This window comes from Schistocerca nitens, chromosome 2, assembly GCF_023898315.1.
Source record: "Schistocerca nitens isolate TAMUIC-IGC-003100 chromosome 2, iqSchNite1.1, whole genome shotgun sequence".
Taxonomy (NCBI): domain Eukaryota; kingdom Metazoa; phylum Arthropoda; class Insecta; order Orthoptera; family Acrididae; genus Schistocerca; species Schistocerca nitens.
In genome coordinates, this window is record NC_064615.1 from 415,281,102 (window position 1) to 415,300,085 (window position 18,984).

The 18,984-nt window shown below is 39.2% G+C and overlaps 1 protein-coding gene across 2 annotated transcripts in view; it reads right to left on the reverse strand.

Annotated features, from left to right (window-relative positions):
* Positions 1 to 18,984, reverse strand: part of LOC126236286 (heparan sulfate glucosamine 3-O-sulfotransferase 3A1) — a 169,273-nt gene that overhangs the window by 102,001 nt on the left and 48,288 nt on the right. For both annotated transcript variants that reach the window (XR_007544889.1, XM_049945471.1), the window contains 2 exons: positions 17,117 to 17,290; positions 13,712 to 13,931 (listed from right to left, as the gene is read on the reverse strand). Coding sequence is in view for 1 of the 2 variants with exons in the window: in XM_049945471.1 (XP_049801428.1) it covers positions 13,712 to 13,931; positions 17,117 to 17,290 (394 nt within the window). In the remaining variant the exon portion in view is untranslated. The remainder of the gene's footprint in view (positions 1 to 13,711; positions 13,932 to 17,116; positions 17,291 to 18,984) is intronic.

Below are 18,984 nucleotides of genomic sequence, written 5' to 3' on the forward strand. Positions count from 1 at the left end.
GGTTGCGATAGGTACTGGGAGATGAAGAAGCTTTCACGAGATAGAGTAGCATGGAGAGCTGTATCAAACCAGTCTCAGGACTGAAGACCACAACAACAACATATGTCTATCAGTGGGATTATACACTTCACCTTCTGAAAGTTAATTCTGGCCAGCTATTCTCTCTAACAATTTATTACATATGTCCTTAGCACTAAAGTTAATATGTAGTGAAGGTGTCCACTATATCCACTGGTTCCAATGACTTAACAAATTTACTTTTGTCTTCTTTCTAAGCACTTATGTACCAACACCAACAGTCAGTCTATTACTGACAGTTTCCCTCATTTTAATATAATTTTATAGCTCATTAACTCTTGAGAAAAAAAATTTTCAACACCTGCATATTTTTTGGCCAAGTGATGCAGATGCTCTAAGACGATCAGTTCTTCATTACATTTCTCAAATATTTGGGGGTGGGAGGGGGGGGAATGAGGGATGGATGGAGGGAATGAGGGAGGGATGGAGGGAGAGGGAGGGGGAGGGAGAGGGAGGGGCAGGGGGGGTGGGAGGTAGGGCTGGAGGAGGGAGGGGGGAGAAGCCTGGGAGGGAGGGAGGGAGGGAGATGGGGAGGGAGAGGCTCTCTGAGCACTATGTGACTTAACATCTGAGGTCATCAGTCCCCTAGAACTTAGAACTACTTAAACCTTACTAACCTAAGGACATCACACACATCCATGCCCGAGGCAGGATTCGAACCTACGACCGCAGCGGTCACGCGGTTACAGACTGAAGCGCCTGGAACCGCTCTGCCACATTGGCCGGCGGAGGAAGAGGGGAGGGGGGAGGGAGGCAGGGAGGGAAGGAGGGAGGGAGGGAAGGAGAGAGAGAGAGTGAGAGAAGCCCGAGGGAGGGAGGGAGGGAAATCAGAAACTGCTGAAGATGTTCCTTTCCACTCCCAACATACTTGTATCTTAAGCATACAGTTTATTTCAAGTCCTAGCACTCCCTGTGCGGATGTCAGCTTTCTTCCAACTCCATTCACAATTCTGTACAAGGATTGCAGTCTTAGATATACGTGGTTAGGGAATGGGATCATCACAAAAGACTCATTACCATTGTTCCACTTGCCTGGCATGACTAGGTACACACACTGGTACTTGCAAGATTGTTGCCCTGTCCACTAAGTCACTAAACAGTGTTGCGCAAGCCAACTTGTACGGTGCAAGTAGTTTAATCTCTTACGAGATCTGAGGCCATACAAATGACACTCAAACTATCTTCAAACAGTATGTAACTAAGATGTGGAATTAGAATTACACAGTCAAATTCATTCATATTGTAAAGAAATGGAACATTATGTGGAATTGTCGCCATGTTAGCTTCAAGAACAGAAATGAGTGAAATTGAGTACTGCATAACACTATAGAAAGATTAGGATTTATTGACGTTGGTGAGGTAGTACCAACAACCAAATTATAGCTATAAGAAGCATGTAGTCACCTGAAGATCACAATGTTAAAGCTTTATTTGTGTACAGCAATGAATTATTACTATTACACACAGATTTTTGGAGTGAGTAACTGCATCAGGAAGAAAATATTTAATATTTAAGACTCACCATCATCAAGGAGATTTGCCAACAACAATTTTAAAAATAAAAATGATCATTGTAAATTTCAGAATCCTAACCAACAACTTCTCAATAACAAACATGCTGATGCTACATGAAAGAATGTCAATACTATAAACAAATTTCTTCACATTATCCTCTCCCTTAAGCACAATGTTGTTCTCCTCTTCTTCAGTTTTCACAAGCTTTGTACAAGGAACTTGGCACAACAAAACAAACACACTGCCACCCATGTTCACAGTCTTTTGTTGCTGGAGTCAATTTCCATAAGATTTTTCTGGTTTGTAGGAAGTGTTATGTGGTTAAATGATGTTCCAACATTTTGCCCACAATTGCAAGTGGCCTTTATTAGGGGCTGTAATACTGAATCCAAGTATGTCAGCAAAAGTCAAATTGCAATAATAGTCAAAATGTTGGAAGATCATTTTACAATATGACACTTCTTATAACTCAGAAGAATATTATGGAAACAAGTTGTCTAAATTCCAAACATAAAAGGCATATGACAAACATGTCTGGTAAACAGGACCCGATACATAGATGTCATACAGCTGCACTGACACCCACTTTCCTGGGGTCAGGTAACTCTGATGAAACAGTGTGCTACAGATGTGACTTTCCACTTGTTCCTAATAGGGTCATTCCATGTCAGTTCAACCAATTTGAGAAAATGTTCCAGCTGATAATCTCAGATTTGGCTGAAATTTAGCACACCAATGCTACCAAATGTGGAACACTCATTTACAAAATTTTAAGTTCCCCTGCCAATTAGTTCCAGAATTATGGCTTGTGAAAGAAGGTGGCGTGACCCGGAAATTGCAACCCGCATCTGGCAATCTATCTTCAGACCCAACTGCAGGTCTTAATAACTTTGGAACTATTCCGCACAGTCCAGTGAAATTTTTACAACCCAGTAACACCCACTTAGAAAGCACACTCTATGAATCAAAACACCAACAACATATTTCTGAGGGAAAATAAAAAATTCCAAAATGTGATTTAAAAAATGTAATACGTTAAAAGGCTATGCCAAATATAAAAGGGTATAAATTTTTTGTGGTAAGGTTAATGTGGCCTAAAGACACACAGAACTCATCTTGCCCATATCAGTCACACAAACAGAGTTACATGCACACGAAAATACAAAAATTTGAAAAATTACCTGAAAAACATGGATTTTCTAAGTGTGGTAGCACAAAAGGGACAAGTGATATCCAAGTCAAATTTCAAACACTGCATAAGTAGACCATAATATAATATGTGGCAAAATTTCAACTTGTTATTGCAAGGCATTTGTGTACAATAAAACTTGACAGAGATGTATTTGGTTACGTTTCTTTTAACACGATTTAGCAAGTAATAGTGATGCTGCAGACAGCTTGTTTCAGATAAAGATGCAGCAATTGTTGGGAACCATTAGGCAACAGAAAGTTAAACGGTGGTAGTTTTCAGGGACAGAATGAGTCATTGTTAGGCAGGAACAACAAAGGAAACAAGCAACAATTACAGGTTACTCATGTTTTTAAGATTTTAATTCAGACTGGTCAGTACTGTTGTGGAAAGTCAGTATGGAGGCAGAAGAGTGTACTAGTGGTGCTTTTGTTCAAACAAGTTGCAGTATTGGTAGAGCACAAGGATCTGAATGTCCTAAAACAACATATGGAACAAAATGTGGCATTCGCTTTGTACTGTATGATCTGGATGAATCGGACCAAGATTTGTTGCTATGGAGATCCAGGATACATCCTGTGGGCACAAGAAGTACAGTTCCAGGAAACTTTAGTGTTTGTTATCATCATATGAAAGTATTTCTGGATAAGTATTCTTTCCTACAAAGAAGTTGTTTTGATCCATTGTGGATTCGTAAGAAGACAGTGAAGTGTAGCCTCAGAGAAATTTATATAAAATCAGTATTGAAAGTGAATGAGTGCATGGGACTTAACATGAAACCATGACAAAAGTTATGTTCCAGGTGTGTTACACTGCTAAAAAATGAAGAATATTCTGATAATTTACGTGACAGTGACGAAGAGTATCAGCCACCTACAAGCACAGTGGATGAGCAATTAAATACTTCAGTGACTGCTCTTGGTTTGTCTCCCATGAAGACACACAAAGTTGGGAAAAGAGACAGGCCCAGCTATGGTAGAAGAAAACTACAAGAAGCTCAAATGGAATTAAAACACAAAATAGCTGACACACCAATGGTGGTAGAGGAAGAACTATCTGCACCAAAGGAACAGAAATCATGCCAGAAATGCTCTGATTTGGAGAAAATTGTTCATGATTTGAAAGAAAAATGTGCCATATTCACACACCAGAAAAAATTAGCTATTCTTACCCTTGCACCTTCCAGCTGGTCTACTGACTACACTGCAAAGGAATTCAATGTTTCTACATATATGGTAAAGCAAGCTAGGAAAATAAAAGCAACCCAAGGAGTGCTCCCACAACTTGATCAGGCTCAGGGTAAGCAATTGAGTTCAGAAATAAACGTGCTAGCGTCGGAGTTTTATGAAAATAATGACTACTACAGCCGAATAATGACTGGAAAAAAAGACTACGTAACGGTGAAAATGGGAAATGTACATGTACAGATGCAAAAAAAAGACTGTTGCTATGCAACATATCAGAACTATATGTAGAATTCAAGGAAAAGTATCACAATACCAAAGTAGGTTTATCATCTTTTTTCAATCTTCGGCCAAAATGGGTTGTGCCTGTAAGTGCAAGAGGCACACACAATGTTTATGTATGTGAGACCCATCAAAATGCTAAGCTGATGTTTGCTGCTATAAAGGATTCTGGTCTGGATTACTAAGGAGCAATGAAGCTGCTAGTGTGTGACATCAGTTCCTACCAGTGCATGATATACAGGTGTGAAAAGTGTCCTGATAAGGAAAATCTTGCAGAACACATGAATAACAAACTGTATGGTGAACTCCTTATGGATGACAATGAACTTGTTTCTTATAAACAATGGACACACATGGATCGCACATGTCTTGAAACAAAGCAAAGTACAGTGCAAGATTCTGTTGAATGTGTGGTCAAAAATGGACAAAGTGACCACACACAGCTTCACAGCAGCAGCACAATCGGCTTATCTCCAGTTTTGTAAGGATAATTTGAAACAAGATGAAATTATAGTAATACTAGACTTCTCTGAAAATTATGCATTTATGGTTCAAGATGCCATCCAAGGATATCATTGGGACAACAGTCAAGCAACTCTCCAGCCATTTGCGATTTACTATAGAGGTGAATCAGGTGATGTGTCTGTCATAACCTGTGCATTTTTAGTGACTGTTTAATTCATGATGCCATTGCAGTTCATGCTCACATTTGCACTGTCATGGCATATGAGAAAAAGCAAGCTGCTTCACATACATTTTGCGAAATACTTCAGTGATGGGGCAGCTAGTCAGTACAAAAACTGTAAAAATCTCAAAAACTTATACATGCAGTACCACAATTTTCTGATTTATGCAGAATGGAATTTTTTCGCAACAAGTCATGGTAAAAATGTATGTGATGGTATTTATTGGTGCTACCATTAAGCGCATGGCATCACGAGCTAGTCTGCAGCACCCAACAGAAGGTCACATCCTAACACCTCTTCAATTATTTACCTGGGTACAGAAAAATAGCTCTGGCATACAATAATTCTATGTTTCGAAAGATGAAGGTGAAATCAGTCGAAGAGTTGCTAAAAAGCAGACTAGAACACGTTAAAACTGTTGCAGGAACAAGGAGCCATCATCACTTCTCTCCAGCGGACTCTGACAATGTGCAGACGAGCAGACTGTCCGGTTATAACTATACATTCATGTACAACATGTGTCTTCACAGTGTGTCTGACTCAGGATTCAGAAGCAAAAGCAGCAACATATAACCAGGTTGCTATGTTATTGCTGTTTATGATGAAAAATGGTACTTAGGATGTGTTGCAGAGTGATGTGAAGCAGAAGGTGATGTATTTGTGAACTTCATGGCACCAGCAGGACCAGCAAGATCATTTCATTGGCCACGTTTGGCAGACAGGTATTGGATTCCTTTTGAACTTATTCTTATGACAGTTCCAGTTCCTACCACCAGTGTCAGGAAGACAGTACAATTTGCCACTCAATGTACAGAGTACAGTAGCTAATGTGTGGGAGAACTTCTGTTCGAAGCAGAATCGACTGGTTTTTAGCAGTTAAGGTGCAGTAAACATTAATGATAGGTTGTGTTAATCTGTCTATATGTTGTTGCTTAGTGATTAAACAGTTGTGGGAGAGGATAAGAAGAGGCAGAACAGTTTACGATATGTTTTTACAAAATTGTGTTGTGGAACAATGGCCACATCACCAAATACATCTGTCAACTTCCATTGTACACAAATGTCTTGCAATAACATGTTGAAATTTTGAGATATATATCATTATGGTCTACTTATGCAGTGTGTGAAATTTCGCTTGGATACCACTTGTCCCTTTTATCCATGTTTTTCAGGTAATTTTTCAAATTTTTGTATTTTCGTGTGCATGTAACTCAGTTTTTGTGACTGATATGGGCATGATGAGTTCTGTGAGTGTTTAGGCCACATTAAGCTTACCACAAAAAAATTTATACCCTTTCTGGGTGAATTATATTTGGCATAGAGGGCACCTACAATATGTACCTTTTACCGTATTACATTTTTTAAATCACATTTTGGAATTTTTTATTTTCCCTCAGAAATATGTTGCTGGTGTTTTGATTCATAGAGTGTGTTCTCTAAATGGATGTTACTGGGTTGTAAAAATTTCACTGGACTGTGTGGAATAGTTCCAAAGTTATTAAGACCTGAATTTTGGTCTGAAGATAGATTGCTAGACGCGGGTTGCAATTTCCGGGTCATGCCACCTTCTTTCACAAGTCATAATTCTGGAACTAATTGGCAGGGGGAAACTAATACTCTGTACATGAGTGTTCCACACATGGTAGAATTAGTGTACTGAATTTCAGTCAAATCTGAGACTATGAGCTGGAGCCCCTGGTTGAACTGACACGGAATGACCCAATAACGACAGAGGGTAGGTGAAAAAAGATAACCAGGAAAGAAAGAAAATTAGGGTTTAATGTCTTGTCAATGACAAGAAGCTTAGATAGATTATGAGAGGACACCAATGGAAATTAGCTGTGCTCTTTCAAAGGAACAATCCCAACATTTGATTAAGCGATCTGATGGCCAGACACGGACAATGTCCCTTGTGAGAATACATATCCATTGTCTTACTGATGAGCTGCGTCATTCAGTCTAGATAACCAGCAGTGAATTTTAGACCTATATGACCACGTATACAACCACACAAAACTATCGGATTTAATGTGGTTTACATACAAAAAGAGTTGTTGTTGAGAAAATACTACCTAACATGCACTGTGACTTTAGCATTTTGTGAGACTATAAAAGACAGCACATATTACAAACACATTGTTTTTTGCCATGTTGTTTTTCTCTTTGGGTTTCTTCTCTGTGTGGTGATATAAGTTCAAAATTTTTGTTCTCACTTTTCACACTGACCTGCAGGCAATATTGGTTTTCTGAAGAAGAGGTCATTTAAAATCTCGTAAACTGTGGTTTCAGCAATAATTTTGAATCTAGTAACATTTCAGAGGAAATAAAAATTTTGACTCCTAAAAGTTTACAAGAAAGACCACAATTCTAGTGATAGAAATAATGAGAAATGGTGACAAAAGATTTCCCTATATTATGAACACATGCCCCCCCATGAACCATGGACCCTGCCGTTGGTGGGCAGGCTTGCGTGCCTCAGCGATACAGATGGCTGTACCGTAGGTGCAACCACAACGGAGGGGTATCTGCTGAGAGGCCAGACAAACATGTGGTTCCTGAAGAGGGGCAGCAGCCTTTTCAGTAGTTGCAGGGGCAACAGTCTGGATGATTGACTGATCTGGCCTTGTAACATTAACCATAATGGCCTTGCTGTGCTGGTACTGCGAACGGCTGAAAGCAAGGGGAAACTACAGCCGTAATTTTTCCCGAGGACATGCAGCTTTACTGTATGATTAAATGATGATGGCGTCCTCTTGGGTAAAATATTCCGGAGGTAAAATAGTCCCCCATTCGGATCTCCGGGCGGGGACTACTCAAGAGGACGTCGTTATCAGGAGAAAGAAAACTGGCATTCTACGGATCGGAGCGTGGAATGTCAGATCCCTTAATCGGGCAGGTAGGTTAGAAAATTTAAAAAGGGAAATGGATAGGTTAAAGTTAGATATAGTGGGAATTAGTGAAGTTCGGTGGCAGGAGGAACAAGACTTTTGGTCAGGTGATTACAGGGTTATAAATACAAAATCAAATAGGGGTAATGCAGGAGTAGGTTTAAAAATGAATAAAAAAATAGGAGTGCGGGTTAACTACTACAAACAGCATAGTGAAAGCATTATTGTGGCCAAGATAAGACACAAAGCTGATGCCTACTACAGTAGTACAAGTTTATATGCCAACTAGCTCTGCAGATGATGAAGAAATTGATGAAATGTATGACGAGATAAAAGAAATTATTCAGGTAGTGAAGGGAGACGAAAATTTAATAGTCATGGGTGACTGGAATTCGTCAGTAGGAAAAGGGAGAGAAGGAAACATAGTAGGTGAATATGAATTGGGGGGAAGAAATGAAAGAGGAAGCTGCCTTGTAGAATTTTGCACAGAGCATAACTTATTCATAGCTAACACTTGGTTCAAGAATCATAAAAGAAGGTTGTATACCTGGAAGAATCCTGGAGATACTAAAAGGTATCAGATAGATTATATAATGGTAAGACAGAGATTTAGGAACCAGGTTTTAAATTGTAGGACATTTCCAGGGGCAGATGTGGATTCTGACCACAATCTATTGGTTATGAACTGCAGGTTGAAACTGAAGAAACTGCAAAAGGGTGGGAATTTAGGGAGATGGGACCTGGATAAACTGAAAGGACCAGAGGTTGTAGAGAGTTTCAGGGAGAGCATAAGGGAACAATTGACAGGAATGGGGGAAAGAAATACAGTAGAAGAAGAATGGGTAGCTCTGAGGGATGAAGTAGTGAAGGCAGCAGAGGATCAAGTAGGTAAAAAGACGAGGGCTAGTAGAAATCCTTGGGTAACAGAAGAAATATTGAATTTAATTGATGAAAGGAGAAAATATAAAAATGCAGTAAATGAAGCAGGCAAAAAGGAATACAAACGTCTCAAAAATGAGATCGACAGGAAGTGCAAAATTGCTAAGCAGGGATGGCTAGAGGACAAATGTAAGGATGTAGAGGATTGTCTCACTAGGGGTAAGATATATACTGCCTACAGGAAAATTAAAGTGACCTTTGGAGAGAAGAGAACCACTTGTATGAATATCAAGAGCTCAGATGGCAACCCAGTTCTAAGCAAAGAAGGGAAGGCAGAAAGGTGGAAGGAGTATATAGAGGGTCTATACAAGGGCGATGTACTTGAGGGCAATATTATGGAAATGGAAGAGGATGTAGATGAAGATGAAATGGGAGATAAGATACTGCGTGAAGAGTTTGACAGAGCACTGAAAGACCTGAGTCGAAACAAGGCCCCGGGAGTAGACAACATTCCATTAGAACTACTGACAGCCTTGGGAGAGCCAGTCCTGACAAAACTCTACCATCTGGTGAGCAAGATGTATGAGACAGGCGAAATACCCACAGACTTCAAGAAGAATATTATAATTCCAATACCAAAGAAAGCAGGTGTTGACAGATGTGAAAATTACCGAACTATCAGTTTAATAAGTCACAGCTGCAAAATACTAATGCGAATTCTTTACAGACGAATGGAAAAACTGGTAGAAGAGGACCTCGGGGAAGATCAGTTTGGATTTCGTAGAAATGTTGGAACACGTGAGGCAATACTAACCTTACAACTTATCTTAGAAGAAAGATTAAGAAAAGGCAAACCTACATTTCTAGCATTTGTAGACTTAGAGAAAGCTTTTGACAACGTTAACTGGAATACTCTCTTTCAAATTCTGAAGGTGGCAGGGGTAAAATACAGGGAGCGAAAGGCTATTTACAATTTGTACAGAAACCAGATGGCAGTTATAAGAGTCAAGGGGCATGAAAGGGAAGCAGTGGTTGGGAAAGGAGTGAGACAGGGTTGTAGCCTCTCCCCGATGTTATTCAATCTGTATATTGAGCAAGCAGTAAAGGAAACAAAAGAAAAATTTGGAGTAGGTATTAAAATTCATGGAGAAGAAGTAAAAACTTTGAGGTTCGCCGATGACATTGTAATTCTGTCAGAGACAGCAAAGGACTTGGAAGAGCAGTTGAACGGAATGGACAGTGTCTTGAAAGGAGGATATAAGATGAACATCAACAAAAGCAAAACGAGGATAATGGAATGTAGTCAAATTAAATCGGGTGATGTTGAGGGGATTAGATTAGGAAATGAGACACTTAAAGTAGTAAAGGAGTTTTGCTATTTAGGGAGTAAAATAACTGATGATGGTCGAAGTAGAGAGGATATAAAATGTAGACTGGCAATGGCAAGGAAAGCGTTTCTGAAGAAGAGAAATTTGTTAACATCGAGTATAGATTTAAGTGTCAGGAAGTCGTTTCTGAAAGTATTTGTATGGAGTGTAGCCATGTATGGAAGTGAAACATGGACGATAACCAGTTTGGACACGAAGAGAATAGAAGCTTTCGAAATGTGGTGCTAAAGAAGAATGCTGAAGTTAAGGTGGGTAGATCACGTAACTAATGAGGAGGTATTGAATAGGATTGGGGAGAAGAGAAGCTTGTGGCACAACTTGACTAGAAGAAGGGATCGGTTAGTAGGACATGTTTTGAGGCATCAAGGGATCACAAATTTAGCATTGGAGGGCAGCGTGGAGGATAAAAATCGTAGAGGGAGACCAAGAGATGAATACACTAAGCAGATTCAGAAGGATGTAGGTTGCAGTAGGTACTGGGAGATGAAGAAGCTTGCACAGGATAGAGTAGCATGGAGAGCTGCATCAAACCAGTCTCAGGACTGAAGACCACAACAACAACAACAACATGAACACATGCATAGTTAAAGCCTACACTGTGCAACACTAACATGCAGGTCAACAAACGAAAACATTCTCAGACTTTCGTATAAAAACTGTGGAACAATTTTGATCAAGAGAGCCATCTCTACGATGCAGACACTGTGATCCAGATGCTTGGCGTTGCAGTATTTATACCAGTCTTCGATCGCTAGAGATTTGTTTTTTTTTTATTTAATTTGATTTGATAACTCTTGTAACTAAACACTGGCATAAATATTACAACTGCAGAAGAATTATAGAAATCAGTCAAGTCTTGGAATAAATAATAAGAAAACAACAGCTCTTGGTCTCTGGTCCTTATCCTTCATAATCATAAGGAAAGGAGTGGGCTCATTTTCAGATGATTATCCCAGCTGCTTAAAAGAAGAAGAATCCAACAAAATATTGTGCAATGCACTAAAACAGAGGAAACTGAAATGAAACTTGTTAGTAACGTAAAAAATTTGTGTCCCTCTACATTTACCATAATGTTTCAAAACCTACCACAATATAATATTGAACCTACATGGATGGGAAATGTATAGTTTATGCTTAGCATCTAAAATATGTAACACAAAATAGTTCATACCTAATTTTTTGTGATTTTTTATAGTAATTCTGGTCCTTGGAATATCTTTCTTATTATGTCACTTATAAGAAGGATAAACTTACTGTTTCATGATATATTCTTTCAAGTACCATCCTCATTACTACACACTACAACCAGTTACAACTAGGCCAATAATTTAAACTCATATACTATTATTGGTTTTTATAGTGCATTACAGAAAATACAATTTACTGTGTTTCAGTGTAAGTCATTTGTGAGAGGCATCACATAACAATGGTGGTAATTCGATGAAATATTTTCATGTCACATGAGCTTTTCTGCTTAAGTACACTGAACTGCTTGCCAGTTTAATGATCCTAATGCATGCTTAGGTAACCATTATTTATATAACTGCACATTAGTGTAAAGATTATTATTTTTCAGTTTACATTTTTCTTCTGGCTATTTACGATGCCACCACAAAGCAAATTTATTTCATTTTCTCAATACCTTCTGCATAAATATCATACATGCAGTTGATTAACAGAATTCACCTGAGGCACTGCGCACTTTGTGCATTTCACATTGGCAAATAATCATTTAATTTTTGCCAGCCCACAAAGCAGTGTTAGTTGTAAAATGTGTTGCAGCTTCCATTTTACTAACAGTATCCTACTCAGTTTACACAAATAAGTTTTGCAACATCCATCTGACTGGGTTTTGATTTTCTAATAATTTCCAGAACACAACTGTCAGTTCCGGTCACAATACAAGGCGCTCTGTGTCAAAGTAAATATTTGTAATTTGTATCTGTGATGCAAGGCAACTAATGTCCTTTCGAACCTAAAAAACACCCCGTTTCTCAAAATACATCTATGAAATGTAGCAGCAACATTATTCACCTGATAGTAGCCTTATGTACTGGCCTTGGTGGCCTATCAGGTAGAGTACTAGATCTTAATCTTGGATAGGAATGGGGATGTTTCCTCATTCCAATCCCTCCAGGACGGACTCAGGTCGACCCAGCTTGGTATTAAAATGAGTATTGGAGGAAAAAGGTGGCCAAGATGATGGGTGCACTGCCGCTCTCCTCCTCCTCTTCCCCTCCACCCCCCCCTCCCACCTACCCCCTACCCCCTTCCCACTAGTGTTGCAATGAAGAAAGACACAGTCATGGGCTCGTGCCACAGATTTACTTTTGGTAACCCTAGGTATTTACGAGTGAAATCACTACATATAATGCAACTGCTAAGCTTCAGCAATGACTGCAGCAGGAAGCAAATGATACTATGCACATACTTTGTTGTGGCAATCATGTTTAAAAGTTATAATGACTTCTGTATGAGTCAGCTTAGGGAAATAGCATGGTGTCAGGAAGGGCTGCAGAGCTACAGAATGATCGGACTAAAGGAAGAGACTCAGATGTCCATTTAAGTATGGAATTCAATCTTTAGAAGCTCCACCATGGTCAGCTGGGATGGTGAGAAATGTTAGAATATGAGTTAACAGAAATGCAAAAGTAGTGCTGATCTCTTTTATAGGATGTAGGTGAAACTGAAGATAAAACTAGGCATGCACTGAGCTTCACTAAGGGAGAGTGTTTTAAGCAAGGGGGAAACCTTAACATAAATCATGTAGACTGCTATTACACTCGCAAAGACCTTTGACAAATATTTTATAATAGCTAGGATTACATTCTAACATTTGTACAAGATATCATAAAAATACCCCAATGCACTGTCCACTATTTTATAAACATCTTTTATAAAAGGTGACTGAAGTAAAAAAATAAACAAACAATACTGAGCTGGAAATAAATAAAATGGTGATGTAGCACAATGAAACTGAACAAGGAAAAAGTAACAGAACAGAAAAGCTAGTGACTGACAAATGACTTTGATCAACAAAGTTAGACTAAATGTGTTAAAGAGAGCTCAGACGTGTTGAAAAGATAATTCTCACTTGCACTGCTCCCAGGAAGGTTCTATAGGACAATGAAACAATCTAACATTGGCAGTAAAGTAGATGCCCTACGAGTCATGAAAGCTGTGGTGTATAATATTTTCAACTGCTGATGACATCACTTATTCCTCACAAACTGTACAACAGTGGCATTTATACTTATAAAGAGTCTCTTAATGCCACTGAGCATTTCAACATTTTCATTATAAATGTATCTTCATTTACACTGCATACAGGGAATAAACGTTACATTCATAGCAACAAGTAAAAATTATGAAGTAAAGCACCCACTACAAAACTCTAAATTCACAATATTTATTAACTGATCCGTATAAATATGGTATTATACAATATAAGTAGGTACACACAATGAAGAGACTGTTGTTGGTTAGGAAAACATGTAGGACCATAATGATTTCTGCTGAAAGAGAGATACATGATGGTGGGAGGGGAAGTTGTGATGGGGATTTTCATTACAACAAGACATGGTTAAATAATACAATACCTCATGCCAAGAAGCTAATATACCTGCACTCTAGCCATCTCTGCTGCTGGGTCGATTACAAGCTGCTCTCCACTGACAAAATGCAACTGTCGTAGTGGGAAATATCGTAACCATCGTTCCAAGTGCCGTGCGTAAATACCAATTTTCACAGGTCCCCATGATGTATCCACCACTGTTTCACCTTCTCTTCCAGTAAAGTTAAAAAAAGCCAACTCCTCAAATTGTGGCATATCAAGTTTCTTGCTGCAAAATATTAGTATATTAACAAAGGTTCAAGAAATGGAACAGACAATTTCAGTAAGATGTTCAGAACAATGATTCTTGCAAAAACAAATGTGTACTGTTCATTCCTGAATGATTTACAATACACTGAACAAAACAAAGTCTTAAACCAACTTGCCGAAACAGTGAAACTTTGATTGAACTAGCAATATGAGTAGCTTCTTGTGCTCTCAAATTTTCTTTGATACTCTCACTAAGGATTAACCAGTTATGGCAATGGTGCTTCCTTCCTGTTACAGTTCTATTATTAACATTGTTCAAATACTCAGAGCTGGCATGTGGTAGCATTACAAAATTTTTACTGTAAAGGTACAGTTGAATTAATGCTCTTCATATGGACAAAAATGTCCCTCTGAAACATGTACTGCTATGGATATTCTATTGTTTGTTTCCCTACTAGCACTTCACTATGGACCCTCTCTACCACACATGTAGACTGCAGACACACAAAAATTCTCATAATTGTGTATTACACTTTTTACTGTGTACAAAATTTATATAATTATCTTATAATTTCATGTTAAATATCAATGACACTCTAATATTATTACAAACCAATTTTCGCACTCACATTTCAAAAATAATTTTTGAAATGTTTGTTATACATGTAATATCCTTCATTAGGTTTCCCTTCTCCTTAATAGAGTTGTAATAAATGTCTGCTTCCATGGCCTCTCTAAACAATATTCAATATAGTTTTTCTTTTACCTTTCAATCAGTTTTATGCAAACTGCAAATAATATTGTAATAGTTTTTACAAGTTTTCTTAATATGGTACAATATTGCTCATAATATGAAAGTGCCTCTGGATCAGTGCTCATTCTGCTTTATGCATATACTTTTTTCTTCTGAATATGTGTTTCTGCCATGACCTACAATATGCTTCTTTATTTCAGTTTTTTTTAATTTTTATTCTGAATGAAATGATCCACACAGGCTGTAAAAATACGTTTAATAAAAAGTCACAACCGGTTTCATGTCAACAACTTTTTTTTTTACATTTTTTTCACAAATAATCCTTATCAATGGTCTGATGAATTAAGGGATCCTGAAAAGTAGTATTATAAAGCGGTACTTGATGAGTACTCACAGAAATTCTTTTTAACAAGTCATAGCAGAAAGATGACTGCCTTAGAGCCACTCCACATCATTCACATCAAGTTGTAAACAAATAGCACGTTAAAAATAAAACCTGGATAAAAACCAAATGGGCCAGACAAAAGCCGTAAGCTAGTAACGCACATAAACAATTTCAATGTATGTATCCAATAAATGAGAAGACCCTTACCATGCCACAAGCAGGAAGGTAGGTGTGTGGCAGCAGATAAGAGAGTACTGACTGCTCTACAAGGCAGAAGATATTTACAGGTGTTGTCAGAGGTGATGGAAACAAAACCATCGCTATAGGAGGCATGATGGGTGGACGGCGGATGTACGTTTGCTAAACTACTTACATATATGTGACACAGTGTAGAAAAGATTGAGTCACATTTATAAAAATACTGAAAGTGGACAGTTAAAATGTAAAATATTAATAAAGTCCAAGTGGTAATACAAATTTTCCTTCTTTAAAAAAACAATACATTAGGGGGGCAAACACAAAAGTGTTATCTAGGAAGCTAAGGACATATGATATGTCTGCCTGTGCCTGTATATGTGTGTGTGTGTGTGTGTGTGTGTGTGTGTGTGTGTGTGTGTGTGTGTGTGTGCGCGCGCAAGTGCATACCTGTCATTTTTTCCGCCTAAGGTAAGTCTTTCCGCTCCCAGGATTGGAATGACTCCTTACCCTCTCCCTTAAAACCCACATCCTTTCGTCTTTCCCTCTCCTTCCCTCTTTCCTGATGAAGCAACCTTGGGTTGTGAAAGCTTGAAATTTGTGTGTGTGTTTGTGTGTTTTTTATTGTTTCTATCTACCAGCGCTTTCTTGTTTGGTAAGTCACAGCATCTTTGTTTTTTATATATATTTTTCCCACGTGGAATGTTTCCCTCTATAATGCCGCCAGTATATATACAGCATTAGAAGTGAAAGGTTTATAATGTGCGGCCCTCCGCTAACCTCTGTGTCTATAATGTGGCCCCCGAGCCAAAACAATTGCCCACACCTGATATAAACCAATACCTCTACCTAACTAACAATGTGGATATTTGAACAGCAAAATCTGCATTATTTGTTTTAGATATGAATTTTTTATCAGTACATCTTACTAACATCTATACTTTAGCTGACAAACCAATCATTGGTCACCACATCACATGTGAAGTTTCTGTCACTGCTTATGTCACAAAACAAGGCATCCATTGATGCAAGGGTTCTTGACTAGTGCTATGAACACAACCAATCAGTTATTGGATACTAAGCTATTCCATTTAGCAGATATATGTTATTCCCGTGTTAGCAGCCCACACACAATTGTTAAACTTTTAACTCAGTTGTAGCTGCCACCTGATGTGGCAATACAGTAGCTCTATGTGAGAATTGTCAAATAACAAATAGTTTCAATCAGACGCACAGTCTATAATGTACAGGGAAGGACATTACTCTGGCACAAAATTCACAGTGATAATTGGAAATCTATTGGTATTGCATATTTGTCTATATTTAACTTCTAAATTTCTCAGCATCTGAGTAATTCTTCATAGACAAAAATTCTATGTTCTTTTATTAGCATGTTGTAGTGGTGTTTGAATACATCAAAAACTGGTCCCACTTCACAAGTTATAATGTTGCAGTAAGCAAGCCAAAATTTAAATCTAATATCATGATCCATTAATGAAAACGTAATACTTTGTGGGGAAAAAATAAAAATTTTTTGGTAAGGTGAAGAAGAAGAAACAAGTTATTGTTATACATGTGGAAATGTCTGCCCCCGGTAGCTGAGTGGTCAGCGCAACAGAATGCCAATCCTAAGGGTCCGAGTTCAATTCCCGGCTGAGTCAGAGATTTTCTCCACACAGGGACAGGGTGTTGTGTTGTCCTAATCATCATCATTTTATCCCCATCAATATGCAAGTCACTAAAGTGGCATCAAATCGAAAGACTTGCACCCAGTGAATTGTCTACCCGACAGGAGGCCCTAGTCACACGACATTACATTTTTATGTGGAAATGAAGTGAAAATTCACGAACATATGGATAATTATCTCACCTGACAGCTTGTGTATAATCTGAAATTGCTCTTGTTACTGGATCTCGTACTACCACAAGCAGTTTTGTTACAGAACTCATCTCATAGACTCTCTGTGGAGCCTCTCTTGTAACAAAGTAGCTTGGTGTTTTTTCCATAGTCACTTGTCCTTCTAGAGTTGGTGGCATGCGGTTTCTGTTGAATGAATGAAACAAACATGATATATATTGGCAAGCTGAAATCAATGGTATGTTACTATTAGGTGCAGCGACTTTCCATCTTATCTTCTTTATCAAAATCACTTTTTAAGCCAAGCTTATGGTGACATCAATGAGAACAAACAATTAATGATATGATTATAATAGAGGGAAACATTCCACGTAGGAAAAATATATCTAAAAACAAAGATGATGTGACTTACCAAATGAAAGTGCTGGCAGGTCGACAGACACACAAACAAACACAAACATACACACAAACTTCAAGCTTTCACAACAAACTGTTGCCTCATCAGGAAAGAGGGAAGGAGAGGGAAAGACGAAAGGATGTGGGTTTTAAGGGAGAGGGTAAGGAGACATTCCAATCCCGGGAGCGGAAAGACTTACCTTAGGGGGAAAAAAGGACGGGTATACACTCGCACACACACACATATCCATCCACACATATCCAGACACAAGCAGACATATTTAGAGACAAAGAGTTTGGGCAGAGATGTCAGTCGAGGCAGAAGTGCAGAGGCAAAGATGTTGTTGAATGACAGGTGAGGTGTGAGTGGCGGCAACTTGAAATTAGCAGAGATTGAGGCCTGGTGGATAACGGGAAGAGAGGATATATTGAAGAGCAAGTTCCCATCTCCGGAGTTCGGATAGGTTGGTGTTAGTGGGAAGTATCCAGATAACCCGGACGGTGTAACACTGTGGCAAGATGTGCTGGCCATGCACCAAGGCATGTTTAGCCACAGGGTGATCCTCATTACCAACAAACACTGTCTGCCTGTGTCCATTCATGCGAATGGACAGTTTGTTGCTGGTCATTCCCACATAGAACGCGTCACAGTGTAGGCAGGTCAGTTGGTAGATCACGTGGGTGCTTTCACACGTGGCTCTGCCTTTGATCGTGTACACCTTCCGGGTTACAGGACTGGAGTAGGTGGTGGTGGGAGGGTGCATGGGACAGGTTTTACACCGGGGGCGGTTACAAGGGTAGGAGCCAGAGGATAGGGAAGGTGGTTTGGGGATTTCATAGGGATGAACTAAGAGGTTACGAAGGTTAGGTGGACGGTGGAAAGACACTCTTGGTGGAGTGGGGAGGATTTCATGAAGGATGGATCTCATTTCAGGGCAGGATTTGAGGAAGTCGTATCCCTGCTGGAGAGCCACATTCAGAATCTGATCCAGTCCCGGAAAGTATCCTGTCACAAGTGGGGCACTTTTGTGGTTCTTCTGTGGGAGGTTCTGGGTTTGAGAGGATGAGGAAGTGGCTCTGGTTATTTGTTTCTCTACCAGGTCGGGAGGGTAGTTGCGGGATGCAAAAGCTGTTGTCAGGTTGTTGGTGTAATGCTTCAGGGATTCCGGACTGGAGCAGATTCGTTTGCCACGAAGACCTAGGCTGTAGGGAAGGGACCGTTTGATGTGGAATGGGTGGCAGCAGTCGTAATGGAGGTACTGTTGCTTGTTGGTGGGTTTGATGTGGACGGAGGTGTGAAGCTGCTCATTTGACAGGTGGAGGTCAACATCAAGGAAAGTGGCATGGGATTTGGAGTAGGACCATGTGAATCTCATGGAACCAAAGGTCCTACTCCAAATCCCATGCCACTTTCCTTGATGTTGACCTCCACCTGTCAAATGGCCAGCTTCACACTTCCATCCACATCAAACCCACCAACAAGC